The 21,957-nt window shown below is 41.9% G+C and overlaps 1 protein-coding gene across 6 annotated transcripts in view; it reads left to right on the top strand.

Annotated features, from left to right (window-relative positions):
• The window catches only part of AMBRA1 (autophagy and beclin 1 regulator 1), a 146,865-nt gene that overhangs the window by 59,604 nt on the left and 65,304 nt on the right, over window positions 1-21,957 (top strand). For 4 of the 6 annotated variants that reach the window (XM_016204043.2, XM_016204042.2, XM_016204045.2 and 1 more), the window contains 3 exons: window positions 2,023-2,202; window positions 13,105-13,185; window positions 13,623-13,723. In XM_016204043.2, coding sequence (XP_016059529.2) covers window positions 2,023-2,202; window positions 13,105-13,185; window positions 13,623-13,723 — 362 coding nt within the window. The remainder of the gene's footprint in view (window positions 1-2,022; window positions 2,203-13,104; window positions 13,186-13,622; window positions 13,724-21,957) is intronic. The other 2 variants (XM_016204044.2, XM_087821852.1) reach the window with 1 other exon arrangement.

The raw sequence follows: 21,957 nt of genomic DNA, 5'->3' as shown, positions 1-21,957 counted from the left end.
GTAATGTGGTTGATTTCTGTTGGAAGTTTTTTTGTATTTGGCAGATATAGGACTAACTCAAGAGGACTGACTTCTGTCTGTTGAAAATAGAAGATCCTTGATTCATTTTTGCAAAATGCATGGTCACGGGCCCAAATGGACAATGAAAGTTCCATGAGTTGAGACTTTTAAGAAAAAGTTCTTGTATGCTTATGATCTTGGCCAAAGCACCTGTGCATCCCATGCCCACCCACTGTATAAAGATAGCTATGTAAAGAAAATTTGGACTTGGGGTGCCAAATGCAGCATATTGTTCCATAACACAGACTTTTGAGTTCAAAGATTTTCAGCTGGCCTGTTGGGAATTCTGTTTGATGGTTGCCCAGAGGACCACTACCTCTGATGACAAGTATTTGAGGGGCAGCCTTAGTTCCTATAGCAGTTGACTGCAGGATCTCCTTTGGCCTGAGTCAGTAGATTTATTGAGGATTTGCCCAGAAACTTTGCCAGGGGTAATGAAAGGTCAGGCAGCAAGATGTTTATAAATATTTTTCCTACCATTCTCAATCAGTTTTTCCAGGTTTCCATTAAAAAAGAAAAAAGATACATGCTTTTTTCCTTTTATGTTTAAACATTATAGAAATTAAGGTCCTCGGGAATTCTCATTAGGATTGCTGTTTCCTTTTAATTTTTTTTTCTAATTACAGAAATATTTGTTTCTATGCACATTGGTATATCATACATTCTTCACTTTTTCCCCCCACTTAAAATTTTATTTTAGAGGGCTTTCCTGTGCGCCAATAGGGATAATTTATTCTTTGTAATAGCTATATAGTGTTTCTTTGTATGAATATAGTTTGTTTAATCTGTTCATTCGCATTTGGGGTGTTTCCCAGTTTTTCACTAATTCTAACTCTGTATCTGTGTGTATATATCTTTGTATCCTTGTGTGTTTCTGTAGGATAAAATTTCTAGTGGAATTGTTGAATCAAAGTGTGTGCCTTGGGCAAGTTTTAAGTCTGGAAATTTCTTATTAATCCTCTTAATATTATCACATAAAACATTCTTCTGTTATTGTTTGTCTCTCACGCTCCCAGTTAACAGCCTCAAATTAAATAACAGTGTTGTAAAAGATGGAGGGAAAACTTGAGAAAGAAGGGAATATGGTAAGTTGTGTGGGACACTAGATGTTTTTATGGAGTAGGAGGATGCTGAGCAGTTGGAATAATATAGGCCTAGACTATTTACTGAGGGTAGTCGTAGTAAAGGAGAGGAAAAAAGAATGACTGTTGCCTTCTGCATTGTTCAGTCCCCACATAGCCTCTGATGCTCTGTCGTAAGACAGAAAAATTTGTTTTTTTTCCTTTTAGGTTTTTCGGTTTTTCCAAGTATATTTTATTCTCAGCGTCTATCCTGAATATTTTCTCTGTTACAAGTATGTATGAATAAATTGTAAAGGAGACATAAGAGGTTCAGAGAGGTCATTTTAAAGATCTAGAACCAATCTGGAGCATGTCCGTTGGTCAGAGAAGAAAAGGGGTCCTGGTGGAGAGGATGCCTGTGGATGCCTTCTTTAATCATCTCAGGCTTACTGTCTCCTGGCCTGCTTCCTCATCTGTAAACTGAAAGAAGAGATGACTTGTAGATGATTGCTGTGGTCTCTTCATTTCTTATATTTTCAGTATGGGTGATTGAGGGAAAGCCGTGAGTCATAAAGGGCACCCTGAGAATCTAAAAGGAGTCCCTTAAGAAACTAAAAAGAAAAATCCAGTGTTATTCTCTTGGGAGGGGCCGTTGTTGATCAGGTGAGGACTGATTAAACAGTCTCTCTGCCCTGTCTCAGAGCAGAAACACTGGTGGTAATCGGATAAGCATATTGTGCAGTACACACCTCCTGGTGAGTTAAATGCCCTTTAATTTTCATGTCTACAGAATTACCTCAACCAGGAGATTCGCCTCAGCTGGGAGAACTGGATTTACTGTCTTTCACAGTTTCCCCCACATTAGTGCTAGTTTGTGTTTGTCCATCTCTGTCTCTCTCAGATTATCTCCTGCTGCATACTACGCTCAGAGGATGATCCAGTATCTCTCACGGAGAGACAGTATTCGCCAGCGCTCCATGCGCTACCAACAGAACCGGCTTCGCTCTTCCACCTCCTCCTCTTCCTCAGACAACCAGGGTCCATCAGTAGAGGGAACCGACTTGGAATTTGAGGACTTTGAGTAAGTACACACTCAGCTTGCTTTCTTCCCTCTGCTGCCCAGCTGGGAGTGCTTCCAAGTCGGCCACTGTCTCAGCAGCAGTGGCTGACATCCTTGCTTCAAAACCTTAAGTTACTCTTTATGAGTAATATAGCATGGGGCGAGGGACCGAGGGTTAAAATGCCCAGGGCACTGCTGCCTCTGGTGTTGGCATTGCTGATTCACCAGAGCCTAGGGGAAGAGGCAGCCCATTGGGCCCCAGGCCAGACTGGGAGAAGACGGTTGTTGCTCTTCAGGCAACGTTTTTATTTCCCTTTTGCGTGAACAGTGACTGTGGAAATGCATCCCATGGACTGTCTTTACAACAAGGCAGGAGGCTTAGTGTTTTCTCGTAAGTGGAGTAGGTGTTGAGAGATTAAGAAGGAAGTAGCCAGATTTTCGGAAAAGTTAGGCTTTCTTAGAACGCTTGACCACACTCTGATACTTTGAGGTTTTACTCCCTTACCTAAACTTTCTCACTCTCCCTCCACCCCCAATAAGGATCCTTTGAAAGTTGCCTGTAAGATTAATGTGGCGAGTTGAGAGGTGATTCCTTCCTCTTGGGGCCTTTTTAGTTGGTGGTTGGGAGCCAGGGTGAGCTAAAGGAGCAGGGTCAGCCCCAGGCTCCAGAATTCAAGCTCCCCAATCTGACATCTGGGTTTTGCCTTCTCTCACCTGCTGCTCCTGACCTTTCTAGCCATTCATTGTGTTTCTTTCCATCCTGAAACTGAGCTTTTCTGGCTTGTATCAGTTTGGACATTTGACTTTGGTTTTGATTCCTGTATTTTGATATTCTCACACATGTAAAACGAGAGAGAAAAGGGTGGCTAAGTATCTTTTTTTCCTCCTCTTTTGCTGCCAGTATTGGCATAGGACAGCCTGTCAGTGATTTTTATTTTTTCTCCCCCATCCTAACATAGTCTGGTCAGGTCTGGGATCGTAAGAGTTCTTGCCCCCCCTCAGCCTTCTCTTCCGTGAGCTGAATGAATAGTTCCCCAGGTGCCATGTTGCAACAGAGCTTTGGGAGGTGTTGAGCACTCTCTTTTCCAGAAAGGACTGAAAAGGTGGGAGCAACAACTGTACCATTTCGCCTTCCTGGTGCAATCTTAAAGCATGCTGGCAATTGTGCACTGGGAAGCAGAAGGAAGACACTGGGAGATTCGCCTGTCTGAGGAAGATGTAAATGTGGAAGGCAGGGATGCTCTGAGCACTGTGGTGTGGCAAATCGAGCAGGGTGGTCATCGGCTGTCATCGGCTGTTGGAGACAAGCCCAGCTACTTGCACACGTCATTTTCCTGTCTGTCCCCCTAGGGGAAGGTGGGTGCATACAGTGGCAGGCAGGGCAAGTGTCTCTACTCTCATGGCCCGGCAGACACCTGTAGTGAAATATGTTCCCCTGTAAATAGGATTATTTTTCCAGCACCTGGGTCTGTTCAGGGAAGCAGTTTCAGTGTGCCTGCCGAGGCTGCTGCTCAGGGGCCTCAGTGATCCTGTGGGGCTCTGGGAGTCTGCAGGTTGCCTAGCCCTCTCCACGCGCACTTAGAAGGCTGTGTTATCCTCTGCGGTGGTGGGGTGCCGGGCTCATGCCTTTGAGCTGTATCTTGCCTCGTGACTTGTCCTTCAAGTGGAGTTCTGGGTTAGTTTAAAATGTTCTGTTCTCATCTTACCTTCTCTTTCTTCTGCTACCACCTCCTCCCTTTCCCCTTCCTTCCCCCTCGATTTTCCTGTGTCAGACTGCCTCCTCCTCGTGCTCCCCACAGCCCACCTGTGCTCTCACCTCCCCTCGGCTTCAGCACGACCTGAATTTATATCTCCTTCTTCACCTTCTGTGCACTGACTGACTTACATCGTTGTTTCCTAGGGGTCTTCTATGGTTCCGATTTCTCTAATGCTCCTCTCAAAGTCCCTCCCCTGGGTGTTCGACTTCCTTTTTGCGCTGATACAGACTGCAGTCTTATTTTTAATAGCAGCTTTGGATTGGTCACCTCAGTATGAATGGTCCAGGTCTTCTGGTGAAGGATGTTGCTGGCTGGTTGATGCTCATTTATCATCTGGTCATTCTTTCCCTGCCTCCCTCTTCCCCCCACTGTAAACTGAGTGCTGCTTGTGGTGGTCCCTCTTAATATCCGAGTGCTCTGAGGAGGGAGCGAGTGGGGGATTAGGGAATGTGCTAGCCTATTTTAATTCCTCTGTCCCCATCCTTTCCCTCAGCTTTAGTAACTGGAAGGAAAGTTAGAGGCACGTACAGCCATAATTTAGAGTTCCTTTGGGCTAGACATGGCCTGAAATCCTTTTAACACACTTAGGGTACCATTAAAGAAACTGTTCTGTTAGATTTCCTCACCTTCCCAGCATATTCTACTCTTGCCTTTGCCACCCCACTTCGACCTCTTCAGTTTGCTTCCATGTGCTAAGGCTAAGATCACTTTGCCATTCTCTAGCTTGTCCCATCCAGGCTTATAGAGTCCCCAGAAAATGAAGGGGAGCCATTACCCAGATCCGTCATTTAGATTCTCTTTCATCCATTGAATGAAAGGTATCAGCTATAATTTTCATATGTATACTAATTTATAACATACAAAACATTTGTAGTATATGTAAGTATATTAATATATAATATGTATTTTTAAAACTCTTGTTTAATTCTTATAATAACCCAATGAGATATTTACTTCATTGTGGTATTCTAAATGAGGATACTGAGACTTCACCAAAATCAGACCTGTCTAAGATTAGAACAGGAGAATCATATTTAGTGTCTTGACTGTTACTATCCTATGGATTTAAAAACCTTTAAAAGTGATATACAGCCGTATTTGAGCTCTTGCTCCATGAGCTTGTTGTAGAACAAGACTGTCTAGATTTATCTCTGGGGAAGATAGCTTTAAAGGTTGGTCAGCATCAGGTTAAATTTTCTATTCTTTTGTGGTCTGGATTAATGGCCATCTTCCCAGGCAGGCATCTTCTCCTGCCATTCATCTCTGCCTGCGGGAAGGATTGAGACTGCGGGGTCCCTGTGTTTGTCAAAATGCACAAACAGGACATCCAGAAACCTGCTGTCAGCAGGTCTGTCCTGAAACCCTCAGCAGCCGTCTTTGCATAAAGATGTTCACAAGCAGGGTAAAGGTGTGTCTGCCTGTGACATTGCTGTCTGCCTGCTAGAATGCAGATGACAAATAAGCATAAAGAAAATTCACATTTTCACTTTTACCATCCCTTTGAAAAGAGGGGGGAGGCTCTTATGAAGCTTAGGTTAAATGCTATGTCCCAGTAGTTGTCTAAAGCCTAGAAAAGAGGTGGTGCATGTGACTTTATGACTATTGTTCCATCTACCCTTGCCCATTCCACATTTTATCTATTATTTTAAATGTATTTGTGGTCCAGAATCATCCCTAGCTCATGTCTTTCCCTTCCTGACTCTTCGTAACTGCTTTGCCTTCCAAGGCTAAGGGGATACCCTGAGCTCATGACAGTCAGAACTACAGAAGCTTCAGGTTAGACCAGTCACCAATATTTCACCACACATACCAGCCACTAGGTAATTATATTCAAGTTCTTTTTTTTTTTTTTTTTAATTTACAGTTGACATTTTCAACTTCTTAAAAAATGTTGCTTGCACAGATGAGAACAAGTCCTTCACTCACAGTTGTGACACTAGGCTGTACTCTGGAAAAACATCTCATGGAGAATTCTAGTCTTTCAGCTTCATGATGAAGTCCCGTTAGGTCTATTACATTTATTTTCTTAATTCTTCTAATTTATCTGGTTGTATTTGGTTTCCTTTGCCCAGAAATCCATATTGTGATCTAATGTGCAAAAATGTCCTTTGACTCATTTCATTTGAGAATGGCAGTGATTTCTGGCTTCCTGTTTCTCAGTTTGGCATGCTGCAGTACCACATGTGCACGTATAGGGGAGCATCATGCAGCCAGAGCTGCTGCTTTTATGGTCCTCTTGCTAGGCACCTGGTGAAGAAGTCATTAAAAGGTCTTGGTATATGATGTAGTTGAGGAGTGTTCTGAAGGCTGTCACTCACCTGTGCCATCTGATTGAGTGTGGCATAGGGGAAGTTGCTTGCCTTTAGTTCAGAATTTAATATTCCCCATCTGCCCTTTTGGCATAACTAAAATTTAGTTGAGGCATGGTAAAGAAAATATGTTAGAAATCAGATCATACTACTATTGTCTATCAACAAAATCTGACAGCTTTGTGAGACTCATACTTCAAGTTCTTATGGCTAGAAATTCCAGTAGAGTGAAGCCAGCCGTATGTCCTTCGTAGTACTTGCTCCTGCTCTTTTTTCTGTGCCCAGAATTTCCAGGACCCCTGTGGGAGTCAGTGACGACTAATAGCAAATACCTAAGTTGTAGCCAAGGAAGGGAAGGGTAAATCTTCAGAGGGAGATGTCTGCTTTATTTTGAAATGGAGTTGCCTTTGTCTCTTCCTTTGACTCACAAACCATAGACTATTTAATATTAGAAATGCAGGAGAAACTCGAAGGAAACATTGTAATGTTACCGTTCTCTTTACCTGTTAAAGCGATTGACAATCAGGCAACCAACTCTATATGTCAAGTGGCCGAGTGGCGGTGTTGTACAGAAATAGTGTGATGAGAGATGAACTGTTTCCTTTCCTTTTTACCGGAGAGTTTCATTTACTTGATTTTTGTGGTGGCTGATTGTTTTTACAGGGTGGGCTTATAAAAGAGAAAGGTTTAAGCCTTAAAATAGGACCTTTCTCTAGGTATACTCAGGAGAAAGGCAAATAAAAGCAGTCATAGAAACACGAAACCACATTGAGTATTTCAGGAATTCCCTTGTTGATAAGTATGGCTAGACTGCAAAGCCCAAGGTATGTAGCAGATGGGCCCTGAGAGTTAAAGTGGCACCCGATCTTTTGTGCTTTGTAAGGGAGGTGAACTTTATTCCGAAGGTGAGAGGGAGTCATTGAAGAGTTTTAAGCCATGGGCCCAGCCGGGCTTGGCTCAGCGGTTGAGTGTTGACCTAGGATCCAGGTGATCGGGGTTCATTTCCCAGTCAGGGCACATGCCCGGGTTGTGGGCTCGATCCCTAGTTGGGGGCCGTGCAGGATGCAGCCAACCAATGACTCTCCTCTCATCATTGATGTTTCAATCTGTCTCTCTCTCCCTCTCCTTTCCTCTCTCTGAAATCAATAAAGATTTTTTTTTAAAAAAAAAAGAAGAGTTTTAAGCCATGGAATAACATGATCATATTTCTACATAAATGTCTTACAAGATAGACTGTAACAAGATACCACGGAAGTACAGGACAGCATTGTATGAAGGGAGAGTATCTGGGGAGATGAGAGAAGGCTTCATGGATTTCAACTGGGTGTGAAGACTGCATGAGACTTTGATAAATTGATGTGGAGGACCGGAATAGGGAATGAGATTCTACACAAAGGGAGTAGCTTAAACAAAAGCTCAGAGATAGGAGGTTTACAGGATTTACTTGGGGAACCTGAGTAGATCTGTAGCTAGAGCTATGAAGTGTTTATAATATGAGTAAAATCAGAAAAGCCTGAACTTTCGAGGGCCTGGAATGCCTGGCTAAGAAGTTTTTGCTTTATTTTTGCCTGGAAACAGCCACTTTTCAATATGTATGTTAGGCTAACTGACAGCACTGGTTAGGGTGACCTAAAGTGACAAGTATATGGATGTGGGAAAACCAGTCTGAAAGCCATGGGTAAAGCACAGGTGAGAACATATGAGGACTGACAATTACTGTCTAGGGAATAACCCTGGGTTCTCGTTTTGGCTGTTTTTAATTTATCGTTTGTCCTTAAGCAAGTCCCTTGCCCACCATGGCTAGGCTTCAGTGTCTGATCTGTAAAATGAGAATAGATTATCTCTGAAGTTTCTTTTAGCATTAAAGTTCTTGGATTTTTGTTGGAGTTAACTACCTTTGAAGAAATTCCCTTGTACTCAGCAGAGGTAGGATAATGAAGTCTCAGAAGAGTGAGGGGGACTCATGAGGATTAGGAGGAGGGTATCTGGTACCTGTAGGGCCCCTAAGCTAAAACATATGCCTACCTGAGTTCTAGCTCTTGACTGAGGGTTTTGAGCCTGCTGCTTAGAAATATGGAATATATTGCCTGGCAGCTTTAGAATTAGTACTCTTTCTGCGCAAGTAAAATATATATGAATATTTATTATGAGGAGTGCAGAAGAGAAAGTGGACTATGTCTGGATTGTGGGCTTAGAACAGGAAAATACAGAAGGAAAGAATTCAACACCCAAAAGGAAAAGGGGCAAGGAGGTTATTTTTCAGTGTTATGTTTATGTTATTTTTTAACATAAAATGTACAGTAGGACCCTGGCTGGGTGGCTCGGTTGGTTGAGCATTGTCCTGTGCACCAAAGGGTCGCTGATTCGATTCCTGGTCAGGGCACATGCCCAGGTTGAGGGTTCTGTCCCCAGTCAGGGTATGTATGGATGGGAGACATCCAATCAATATTTCTCTCTCACATCGATGCTTCTCTCTCTCCCCTTCCCTCCCTCCCTCCCTCCCTCCCTTTTTCTCCCTCCCTTTTTCTCCCTCCCTCCACCTCTCCCTTCCTCTCTAAAAACACACACAATAAAAACATATTTTTTAAAAAGTGCACAATAGGAATATGGATTTTCATAATGTGTGCAGATGAAATTAAAGGTAGAATAAGCTCGAAGAGGAATTTGTAAGTGGTAATTATCTGTTAATCACTCTTCCTTGGAGAACAAAGAAGGCTTTGCAGTTTCACTAGACCTGTGCTTTTAGGCATCCCCTGTGGATGTTATCAGCTGGTCTGGGCCTTGCTCCTAGAAATCTAAGGACTTATATGTGTGCACAGTCTCGCAGTAGAGACTGGGGCCTCAGTTCCTCACAGCACCTGGGGAAGGAAAGGACTTAGCCAAGATCACTGTGCCATCCAGACACAGGAATTCTGAACAGGCCTTCTGTTGTCTGGAGATTAAAGAGAAACAGAAGAACATTGGGAAACAAGTATTTTTTTAATAGTCTAATTTTCGGCAAAGTCATCTGTGTATTGTCAAAAGGACAATGGCCTTTTGAACTATTTGCTGCAAGAACTTCATTTATAAAAGGCCCGAGTCAGAGCCGTTTGTCACTGAGGAGTAATGACAACCTGACTGTCTGGTCAGGACTCAGACAGCAGTCTGTAGGTGTATTTTTCATTCCTTTAAATTATGGCCTCTCTCCCTGGCAGTTAATCCCAGGCATTTAGCAGGAGTTGCTGCTGTGTTTCTCCCTTGTCCCAGAGATGTATTTTCTTGTATTCAGCATTTGTCTTAGATGCTTGATTGTTTGAAGGCATTTTTCCCTTATAAAACCTTTTACAAGAAAATCTTATTCCCCCCCTCTCTTTCCCAAATACCCCTCTGAGAGTTAATCAGAGATGCATAGAGTTCAACAACTGGGAAAGCCATTAATGACTCAGCCAGCATCTATCCTGCTGGCTTAAAGGCAGCTTCTAGCTTCTGGCTGAGGAAATTGATGAGGATTTCTCTGGTGTTTCCCTGTGAGAAAGAGGCCTCCTGTGGGGGAGGAGCAGTACCAGCATACCTGTACACTCTGGTCTTCACCATTTTTGTTTGCTTTTTTAAGCCCCCCCTTGAAAAGGGCATGAGCTATGTTAGGCCCCAGTATTTAGCACCTTCCTCTATCCCTAAGATAAACTCTCTCTGGCCCTTCCTTTTTGCACTGTTCATCTATAAAACATCTTCCAGTTCACTTGTACTGTCTCTACCTGACCAGTTTCACTGCCTCCATCTCATGGAGCCATGCTCCCTGTTGATCTTATACCAGCACTAAAGTGAGCGGCAGAGTCTGTAGTTTTCTATAAACAACATTATTTTAAGTACTTTTCGTTCCTTTGCTCTTTTCTTGGAACTTTTACCAATCTTCCTTTCCATTCCTTCTGAACCACCTCCACCCCCCACTGCAAATATCCTACGTGTTGAAATTTGTTTCCCCATCTCAACTCCTTATTACTTCTGAATCTTCCCTTCTTTCTAGACTGGAGAACCTAGAATCGTTAGTTGCCCTTTTCACCTCTAGTTTATTTGAACCTTTGCCTTTAGTCAGGGATTTTTGTGTGCCGGCACTAAAACCCAGCACCTTTTACCCTCTTCTTGCCTAATTTGTTCTTTGGTTGGACATTCTGACCTTTGCCACCTTACCCATTTCTGTTTTCAAGGTTTCTTCTGGTCAGTAAATGTTTGAGCTGTTTTTGTTACGGGCTGTTTTCTCCTAGATGTCTTTGTATTTCTCCCATAGGCAACATCTCATTTGTGTGTTCACCGTGCTTCACATTTTCCACATCATTCTGGGTCCCATTCTGTCACTTCTCCTTTGCTAGTGTTCTCAACACTGTCAATTTGAAGTCATTTCTGCATTTTATTGAGATGCCATTTAGTTGCTTCTCTTCCATCATTAGTTAGGACGTTAAACTGAGGACCAGCAAATACATCTCCACTCACTTAATATATTACCTCTTGTTTTATTTTTTGTTTATTGATTTTAGAGAGAGAGAGAGAAACATTGATTTGTTCCACTTATTTATGCATTTATTGACTGCCAGGGCAGTCCCTCCCGTTTTTTAATGGAGGGAGAAGCTGAATCAGAAAGAAGTTGGTTGTTTTTATATTTTAATAACAGTGAGAGATTTGGTTTGTGAATTATGTCATAGGATCCCAAAATTTCCCCCCAGCTCTGGTGTTTATCCATTTTTCTAAGTTGTCTTCTAGTGTCCTTTTGCCAAGCACTGTGTCGTGATGGGCACTGGCTTCTCCTTTCTGCCCTTCAGCTCTGCTAATACCAAATAGAGTACTGTTTGTTGTCCAGAGGGAGAGGACCCTTTGGGCCTTGCAGAAGTAAACTGGCAGCTCCACAATGTGATTCTGGAAAGGCCAGCTCTCTCATAGCTATAGAATAAAGTAATGGATTTGTCCCATGATGCTTCTTTAACAAAGGTTTTCAACCTTTTTAAGGCTTAGGACCCTTTTTAACTTCAGTATTATTTTCTAACTCCTCTCATGATAATTAGTTACACTTTTAGTGGCCATTAATAAATAAATTGTGCTATTATGAAAACATGAATTCACCTCTATTTTTAAACAACTTGACTCTACATATATTTGAAAAATAGTCATATGCTTAACTTGAGAGCTGTCTTATTTGTTTGATATTCAGGTACTCCTGTGTCCATGTGGCTACCAAGACCTTATAATAATTTGTGGGCTCCCCACAATTCAGTCTCTGTTGGTTGGGAATTTATGATCTCATTGTTCTTTTTAATCCCCTTTTAAATTTTCATATATATATGTATGTGTATATATATTTATATATATATATATATATATATATATATATATATATATATATATATATATATATATATATGGTCTTATCTCTCTCCTTGCCTCTTCCTTCATCTGTAGAATTTCAAGTCAAAGGAATATATGTTAGGGAAAACAACAGTGTGTTTTCTCTTTTGGGAAAATAAAAACCAAGTACTGACTTTAAATGGTTCATCTTCCAATATCCCTGGTATTGATTTGTTTTTAAATACTTAGCATCCAGTTCTGGCAAGTTATAAAAACCTTCCTAGGCTTTTGTTTCTGGCTGTAAAGCTCCCAGTGGTCCATTTGAAAGCCAAAGTATTGTCTTAATTTTGGTTCCAGGGCCAGCTTGAAGATTTTCTTACTAAATTGAAGATAATCCAAGGGTAGAATTAAGAAATATCCCAGATCAGGCTCTCAGAGGTTCATTTATTTTGTGGAGTTTGGTTAAGCGGCTAATTAACTGCTCTGGCCAGCCAGTGCCCTTTGGCTTATTGTTCCTTTGATGCATTGGAAGCTAAGCCACGTGAAGTCTCTGCCCTCTGTCTTCTTGTAGGAAGCAGTGAAGTGTAGTGCAACGAGCAAGAGCTTCAGAGTCATTTAGATCTTCCTTGAATCCTGCCGCAGCCACTTACTGGTTGTGTAACCTTGGGCATTTGCCTCTCTGTTCCTTAGTTTTATCTGTAAAACAGCTAATAATACCTCAGGGGATAGCTGGAAGTATTAAATGGGATAACATATTCACTGTTGCATTAGAACTTAGCAGATATTTAGTAAGTGGTGGTTATTATAGGCTGTAAAGAAAATATGTAGCCCAGCCGGCATGACTTAACGGTTGAGCATCGACCTATGATCCAGGCCATCTTGGTACGATTCTGGGTCATCATTGATGTTTCTCTCTCTCCCTCACTCTCTCTTAAATCAATAAAGACATATTTTTTTAAAGAAGAAAAAGAAAATACCCAGACATTTTTCTTTTTACTCAACTGACCTGACTTATATTTGCATTGTCTAATATTCTTTGTCATTGTCAAGTTTTCAGTCTCTAAAACAAAGGACTACTTAGTGTCTTTCTTTCACTTATCAATGATTTTTCCACACCAAGGACCTAAACAGATTCATTGAAAGATAACCATTTGCTGGATGAAATTGATGAGGAAATGTTTCTTCCTTTAAGATCCCCAAAAGCCAAAGTTTATCTTTCAATTTAGAAAAAAGTATCCATTCCAGATCCCTTAGAAGATCTAAACCTGGCTTCAATTTCAGAAGCAGCAGAGTTCAGAGTCCACATTAACTCAAGAAAAAATCTTCCTTCTTTCTGAACTATTAGTAAATGCTCATGAATCTTTTAGTTGAGCTACTCCAGAAATACAGTATATGAATGTGCCACCCCAATAGTAAGCAAACTGATTCCTCTGGGGTCTTCACCTCAGTGTAGGAACTTAGTTTGGGGGATGTTTGTCATTTGGGCTTGTGGCTGATTCCTGCTTTAGTGACTCTCTTATGTGCAGTCTTTTTGTTTTCTCCAGGGACAATGGTGACAGATCCAGGCACCGAGCTCCGCGCAATGCCCGGATGTCTGCACCTTCGCTTGGACGCTTTGTACCAAGGTAAGAACTGGATAGTCAACCTTTATGAGAGACTTTTATGAGGGAGCCTTTATGAAAGCCTGGGATTTAGTTTTTAAACCTACATTTTTGTCTTTGGATTGTCCATACCTAGAATTATTTCCTAGTGAGCCTACGGTCTAGCCCTACCACCTAAAGACTTGACAGGAGATGATTGACTGCAGTAAAAATAGATAGAATAGTGGTATTGGGAGCATCCTGTTCAAGAATAGAAGCCCTGGGAAACTTTAGAAGAAAGATCAAGAAGGACGTACAAATCTGTGAACATACAAATCCTAGGAATTTTTACTCTGGGCTTCTGTGGATTTCTAGGCCTAGTGGATCCCTTAGCCTTAATTCTTGAGGGTAAGCTCATAGTATGTCTCCCTTGTTTTATGGTTGTCTTTAGTAGGCTTTTCACACGTGATTCCTTCTTGTAGGCGTTTCTTGCTGCCTGAGTACTTGCCTTACGCTGGGATTTTTCATGAACGTGGACAGCCTGGCTTGGCTACTCACTCTTCTGTTAACAGGGTCCTGGCAGGTAAGGAAATGTTCCTTTGGATTATGAAAATGTGAATGGGCAGGGAGCCATATAAAGCTTTCCCCTTTGTTACTTGTACTGATGTGGCGGCGTCTTGCCATCTGGCTGAAAATTTCACTCTGTTTTGAGGTCTTGTGCTCGGTTCCGTACTTCAAGGCAGGAAACTGCAAGATTGAAGAAAGCCATTTCTCTTGTACATTCCTACTTCCTGCAAACATCTTTAAAAAACATTTTTTTTCTTTTTTGTTTAAACTCTTTTTTTCTTAATCCAGCAATTGGATTCTGGCTATTGAATGATAAAGGTGTCTTGTTCATGTTTCAGTTGGTGAGATACTCATGAGCCAGATCCTGTGATTTAATTAGGAGCCTAATGCATACCTCTCCTACCCTTTGCTACTGGCAGCATGTAGCATTTCCTGGTGCTGTAGAATCTTCCAAGGAAGGAGGAGAAGAGACCCATAGAGCTGGCTTAGAAATCTCCACAGAACAGAAATGGACTGGACAAGCTCTGCTGAGGCAGTTTTATGGTGGCTGAATAGCTTAGTGACCATGGACTAAGATGCATGATGCAACTGGGATCTGAGACATAGTGTGTGCTGCTGTTTCTGGGCAATCTCTAAAGAAGGAAACAAAGCAGAATTCTGTTTTTTTGCTGACAAAGGTTATTTCTCCATCACACTCTTTTCCTCCCTTCACCTCATGTCCACTGCCAACTTGTAAATTTATGTATGTGAAGGCATAAAAGTTATAAAATCGTCATGCCCTGGCTGGTGTGGCTCGGTTGAGTGTCATCCCATGCACTGAGAGGTCGCCAGTTCGATTCCCCATTTGGGCACATGCCCTGGTTGTGGGCTCGATCCCCAGTGGGGGCGTGCAGGAGGCAGCTGATGAATGACTCTCTCGCTCCTCCTTTCCCTTCCTCTCTCTCTAAAATCAATTAAAAACATATTTCTAAAAAATCAAGTCATATTTAAATATGTCTTTATTGTTTTAAGTGTATCTTTCATAAGCAGTGCTTATGTTTTGGAATATCTGGGCCATGTGATGGCTAAAGGGTTAAAGGTAGGGATCTATGTGAGGCAGTAGGACTGTCAGGTGGGAGAATGTGATTTCTAACCTAGCTGCTATGACAGCTGGAAGACATGGGATCTGGCTTCCTGAATAGGAGTATCCTTGACCCAATGTCAAAGCCTAGAATTCCCAGAAACCTTGGTGCTTTCTGTCAGACACAGGACTTTGTAGGCCTGGGCTTGCCCAGGGAGGAGACTACACCATGGTCTCCCGACAACCTCATCTGAGGAGGCTTCTGGCCCGAGTTGGTGAATAGACCCCAGGCTTGATGCTTCTCCTTGCTTGGCACTTCCTTGTGACTTGGCTGGTAGCATGTGGCAGCTCCTCGTGGCAGATAATCACTTGCTGCCAGGCAGTACTACAGAGCTCTTCTCCACCCTGCTTTCTTCCAGACATCTGCCTCTACCACCCCACACAGCACCTCCTGCTCCTCTGCTGCTGGAGAAATCTCTGTTTCCTGGCATTTAGCATTTTTGGAACAGCTGTATGTTGTTTTTTTCCTCCTTTGATTTAATAGCTCTACCTTCATTTTCTGTTCCCCACTTTATGCCCAGAGGCCTGACCCCAAATGACCCAATTTCACTTATGGATAAGTTGAATATCGGGGTTGTGTTCCAGCAGGCAGTTGTTTACCAACATGAAATCTACTGAGAAAAATTCTCTAACAAGGATACAAAGTGTCATGAGGAGAAGGAAATCTAGACTCTTAAGTATCTTACTCTTAAGTTAGATTAGCAGATGTTTTCCATTCATAATTAAACCAGTTTCTCCCATTTTCTCAAGATACATGTTACAGAGTACCCATTGGTCTTTTCTTAAAGCTTCATTATTTGTAGACATTTGGATGTCCCTCCATAATCTATTGACAATTGTCTGCCTTTTTGCTTCTATTGAGGAAAGTCCAATAATAGTAATAACAACAGCAACCAAAGAAAGCCTGACATTTCTTGAGCTCTTGCTATATACACTAGGGAGTGTTTTAAGTGTTTTTCCCAGTCATATTTCATTTCTTTCTCACAGTAATCCTATGAGATGGGTACTGTTATCTAACAGTGAAGGAAACTAAAGCCTAGAAGGTTAACTTGCCCAGAGTAATGCAGCTAGAAGTAGAGGAGCCAGAACTGAACCAAGCAGTGGGACTCCAGAGCTTCCTAGTCTGCCTCCCCACAGTTATTTTAAAGGACAGAGCATCAAAATAGCATTCTTTTTCCAGGATCTTACTCTGGAAGAGAGAAAGCGCTCCCTAGGAACTTGGCTGGTCTTCAGGGTTTTTCTTACTCGTTTTAGTTCCTCTACACAGGTATACATACCTTGGAGATACTGTGGTTTTGGTTTCAGACCACCTTAATAAAGTGAGTTGTAATCTTTCTGCTGATAGAGGGCCATGCCTTCAATTTGTAAAAAAAAAAAAAAAAAAGCAACATCTGTGACGCACAGTAAAGCTAACCACAATAAAACAAAGTATGCCTGTATTTTAAGTGGCTTCTAGACATAGCTTTTCATGACACAGGTGCTTGCTGAGGAAAACCTTATTATGTAACAACATTTTCCCCAAGCCTTTGTGCTCTCCTGGACACAGATGTTTTGCATTTTATTAAACTTAACTTGTGATCATGTAATATCGCTGATGTCATAATGGCTTTTGAAGCAAAAAGACAAATTGTCCTTTTAGCAGTAAGCACTCTCAAGTTTCCTGGAAAGGTACTTTCCTCCTGTATGATTAGAATGAGGTTGTGATGGTCTCAAAATAATTACACTCAACAGATACTTGTTCTGCAGCCATGTCCAGGCACTGTTCTAGGCTACCAGAGTGAATAAATAAGATGGACATGATCCCTGCCCTCCTGGAGCTCAAAGTCTAGGTGGTTGGCTGTACCTCAGTCTTGCTCTTTGCTTCTTAGCTCCAAACATTAAGCAAAACTTTGTATGGTGAGTGGCTTTCTACAGGGGTGAAGCATGGACATTTGGCAGACTTCCAGGACAAAAGCATATACACACCTGAAGTTTTAGGAGGCATGACCAGTACTATGGTGGCAAATGAGTCTCTAGTGGGCCCTAGCCAAAGCCATTCACAATCAGCAAAAATGGATTTGCAGAAAATTTAGATCCATCCTGCCTACTTCCTCACACAAGAGCCTGAGAGTTATAATAGAAAACAAACTACTACAGAGAAGAGTTTTGATGTTAATGCTCATCTCTCCCACCTATCTTGAACCATTCCCCTTAATTCTGTGGGTTCCTGGTGGCCTCCAGTACCCATCAACCCACGTCATTTCCCTTCTTCAGCAATGTAAATTCTGAACCTGTACTTAAAGAAATATAAATACACTTAAAGCTACTGCAACTCAACCAGGGGTATTTTTGGGGAAACACGCACAAGTCTGAGGAGCTCCCCCTGCTGACTTTTTAGTAGACAGCTCTAGCTCTGCTATAACAGCGACTGATTATAAAGAAGGAAGTGAGTTAATGACTGCCTACTATGAGCCAGGTACTGTCCTAAGTGGTTTCCCATACATTGTCTCCTTTAATCATTGTAACAACCCTGTGAAGTAGGTGGTACGTTTTCCTTCTGCAGGGAAGAACACCCAAGGTTCAGAGAAGTTGTCACACACAGTGTAACACAGTAAGAGGTAGTAGTCCTGGAACTTCAAACCAGGTTGGTCTGCCTGTCTTATTTGTCTGTTATGTCTTCTCTGTTGTGTTTTGCCTGAGTTCAAGGAGGGAGTATCTGCCAACATGTTCTTAAGCTTATAATATTTTTCTGCATGTTTGAGGCTCATAAAACTGAAGTGAGAAGCTCTGGCATTTGACAAATTCCTGGTAATTACTGGAAGAGCAAAAGTCTTCTGAGGGATTGGGACTTGGGTAATTTAGGGTATTAGTTATCTGGCCTGCCTAATCTTTTTGACTTTCATCCTAATGAGCATCTGCTCCCAGCAGATGGTTGGCCTGATGTACTTAATTTAGTATTTTGATTAAAACCAATGGGAAGTGTCAGGATTTTCTTGCTCTTAGCCACAGGTCACTGGGGCCTGGTCAAGTGTCCTGGGCTAGCAGTGGCTTAGAAATTAATCTAATTTCTCTTAAGACTTATTTTTTGACCCAGTAGACAGCACAAATTCTGAACCTGTACTTAAAGAGGTATAAATACATTTAAAGCTATACAACTCTACCAAGTATATTTTAGGATTGTTTAGGAGTATGTTCTTCAATTTTCACATATTTGTGAATTTCTTGAATTTCCTTCTATTGTTGATTTCTTATGTATTTTCATTGTCCAGGCATCCTTCTGTTTTTTGCCTGTGTGAGTAATACAGAGCTACCACTTTTGCAAGAATTTACCTTGCCTTGTTAACTTTATTTTTGGATGTCTTTTGCCCTTCTCATCTCTTTTAAAAATACCAATTCTCTCTTGGATGTTCCCCACTTGCCTGGTACTTTAGGAAATTACTTTTAGGAGCCCTGTCTAGTCTAGTTTGGCCAACTAAGTGAGCATCAGAGCCTTGGGCTTGCCAACTTTTAGGAATTATCCTGATTCTTCAACTTGATGTCATAAGTCTCTAATACTAAACAAATTCCTTAATTAGTATATACTAGATCTTCACTTGAACTGGTAGATCTGGGAGAGATGAATAGTAGAGAACACAGTTAAAGGGCATCATGGTGTACTTAAATGAGTATGAACAGAAATGAATAATAATTCTGGTGTTGGACTCTTTATCTGTATGCTCTGTACCTCTCTTTTATCCAGTAGCCAGGCAAATAAAGTGAGTGGCACATTCTAACTCAACATCAATTAAGATGGCTGTTTATAAATCCCAGATAAATGGACAATTAGTGGTGGTGGTACTAGCTAGTGCTGCTTTAATAATTAACCCAATTACCTTTCATTCTGCTCCAGTGATGAAAGTGAAGGCGATAAGGGGGCTGGCTTGGTTGCCTGGGAAACAGAGAAGTAAATGCAGCACTCCTCCCAGAGAACCCATCCTTCCCAGATGCCTTACAGTACTCAGGGCCTTTTACCTATTTGGTGTCACTGGAGCATCCATGTCCTCTCTACCCAAACCCTTTACTACATCTCCATATACCATATACTACACACTGCTTGCTAGTGAGAGGGGTGCTTATTGGGAACCTGAGGCCCAGTTTCTAAGCTTAATTAAGCCTGTGCTGCTGTGGCCTTGTCACTGAACATTTCTGTTCCTTTTGTATTATGTGACTAAGTTTTTCTGTGCCTCTGTCTGTGCTGCCCTCCCCCCTTCCCCCCCCCCCCCAAAATTTCCTCCCATGGAATCTTTACACCTGTACCCTTTCTGTACTGTCACTTTGAAATGTATGTAACACTTTTTAAACGCTTAGCATTTTCCAGGGCACTTGGGTCTTATAAAAGAATTAAATGGTTCTGCCCTTGGGGAGTTTACAGTCTAGCCAGGGAGTGGCCTGCTTTCTATGTTTTGTTTTGGCCCTGCCACTAAAAATTTAATAATTCCCCTGAGACTTTAATTGCCAATCCTGATAGATTAGCTAAGAGGGTGCAGCTCAAACCTAGGCTTGGACCAAGAATTTATGTTTTTCAATACAGTTTGAAGGAACTCTGAATGTGTCCCCATTCATCTTTCAGTGGTTCTGTGAGGATGAGAGAGTGGAACTCGAGGAGGACAGCTGCCATTTGCAGTATAGCAAAGAGTTTGGGCTCTGGAGCCAGACTGTCTAGGCAGATAGTCACTCTGCTACTTCCTAGCAATGTAATCTTGGTTAATTTATTTTACCTTTTTGGGGATTCAGGTTTTTTCATCTGTAAAATGGGCATAAAAATAATTTTTAGCTCATAGGATTGTTTTTTTGTTGTTGTTTTTAAACATATCTTTATTGATTTCAGAGAGGAAGGGAGAGGGAGAGAGAGAGAGAAACATCAGTGATGAGAGAGTCATTGATCTGCTGCCTTCTGCATGCCCTGACTGGGAATCGAGCCCGGAACCCAGGCATGTGCCTTGACCGGGAATCGAACTGCAACCTCCTGGATCCTAGGTCGATGCTCAACCACTGAGCCATGCCCAGCAGGGCTCATAGGATTGTTTTGAGGGTTAAATGAATTAATATATGTGAAACACTTAGAACAGTATTTTTTGGCACACAAAGTGTTCAATTGATGTTAGCTATTATTGTTTTATGATTTTTATTATAACTTTTGGGGGCCAGTATGAGAAGTATACTGGTCCCCTCACTAATTATAAACTTACTGATATCTCACTGTTTGCCTTCTTCCCCAGTGGTGCTCCTCTTAGGTCCCAAGTAGGGCTTTCTCCCTTTGCTGTGGTCAGTGAGTTGAAAAAAACTGGGAGCTTGTGCTCTCTGACGCCAACAGATTACCTGAAGGTTCCTGTGTTGATAGTTAGACAAGCCAATATGTCCTCTGTTGCTTATGTGTTGCCCAAGGTGGGAAGAGTAGAGGAGTCACAAAGTTTGCATTTGAAAACCCCTTTTCTGTCCCACGTCAGAACCCATGCTGATGAAATAAGCATCTACTCAGCAGAACTACTGCAACTAAGTAACCATGGCAACATGGGATTCTCAAAGTGTAGTTTCTAGACCAATAGCATCAGCATCACTTGGGAACTTGTTACAACTGCAATTTTTGGCCCCTACCCCATACCTACTGAGTCAAGAACTCTGGATGTGGGGCCCAGGACTTTGTGTTGTAAAGAGTCTTCTAAGTGATCCTGGTGCACTTTAAAATTTGAGTACCACTGGTCTAGATGAATTCATTGAGCTAAGCACAGAGACAGAGGAACGGGAAGAGAAGACTTGGTAGCATATTAGAGGCTGTGCATACCAGGATTCCAAGATGTGTTCATGTTGGTGAGTCCTGTTGTATACTCTTCATGATCTGGAGTTATTAGTAAAGGGGAAAATAATACGCATTTACTGAGCTTCTGTTGTTTTCATGGTTTATGTTAGGAATATGATAATACCCAATGAACAAGACATAATCTATGTTCCCCATAAGCTTACCATCTCCTGAGCAAACCCATTGTGCTTATAAACAGCTGTAGGACATTGGGTATTGTGCTAAATGGTAAAGTAAAAGTACAAACACAAAGCTGGCTGTGAGAGCTCAGAAGTCCATTAAGCTTTCATGCTAGGTAAACAGATTCTTGTCAGCTTTTCTAGGAGTTTCATTCCTAGGAGAAACTGACCTATAACCTTCTTTCTAACTTCATAACCAGTTTCCTACCTGTTCCCCTTCTTCTTCCTGAAAAAGGAATGTAACCGTCAGCATGTTTGTATGAGACCCCTTGTACCTTGTTTTCTGTACTCTGGGCTTCCCTATGCCTAGAGTGATCTCAAAGCTTATTAAGTCCTGTGGTTGTGTCCTTCTTAGAAATACTGCTCGTTTCAAAGATGCCAGCTGACGGTGCTCTCTAATCTGAAAGCACCCACTGTAATGCCAGAGCCCTTATACCTCTCTCTACTTAGGTTATGCTTAGTATGTGCTTTGACATACTTTGCAACCTTCAGAACAAATGATACAACAAAACAGAAATCTACAGAGGAGATATGAGGAAAGAAAAAGCCAATTGTGAGATCAAAGCCCATTTTTTTCCAGTGGAGGCAGCAGCCCATCTCCACATACTTTAAATTAGAAATCTACAGACTTTGGGATGGCTTGCTGCTTATCTACTGCATCGGTTTTTACCTATGTGAGCGGTAGGAAGTGAACCCTCCACCCCCTTCTTTTTAAAATTCTGAGCTCACATTAACTTGTCTTACTTACTCCTTCCCTTTTCATGTCCTCAAGCAGCCTCATTTATTCTAAACGGGCTGGAAATGCCATGGGAGCTGGCAGACAGCACCTCTCACCCTCTCTACCAAAGTAGAGCCAACCTGTGGGTGTTAATTTCCTTTCTTTAACACCTGCTGATCCACAAGGCCAGCTCTTCCCAGGGTCCTTGTGCCACTCAGCTGGAAACCAAGAGCAAGCATGAGTATCTTGGTATAAGCCATGATGTGGAAAGAGGCACCTGCAGGTGGTGACCAGGGACCTCTTGGAGTATTGAGATTCCATGGGGTGTTCTTGTGGCCAGGAGTTGAGTGTCATCCAGAGCCAAATATCCTGTAAACATATGATAGGGCTACTGAGATGAGTCCCTGGATTTATTATA

The sequence above is a fragment of the Miniopterus natalensis genome, chromosome 11, assembly GCF_054644295.1.
Source record: "Miniopterus natalensis isolate mMinNat1 chromosome 11, mMinNat1.hap1, whole genome shotgun sequence".
Taxonomy (NCBI): domain Eukaryota; kingdom Metazoa; phylum Chordata; class Mammalia; order Chiroptera; family Miniopteridae; genus Miniopterus; species Miniopterus natalensis.
The sequence above is the reverse complement of the archived record's forward strand: the minus strand, read 5'-3'. Positions and strand labels throughout refer to the sequence as shown.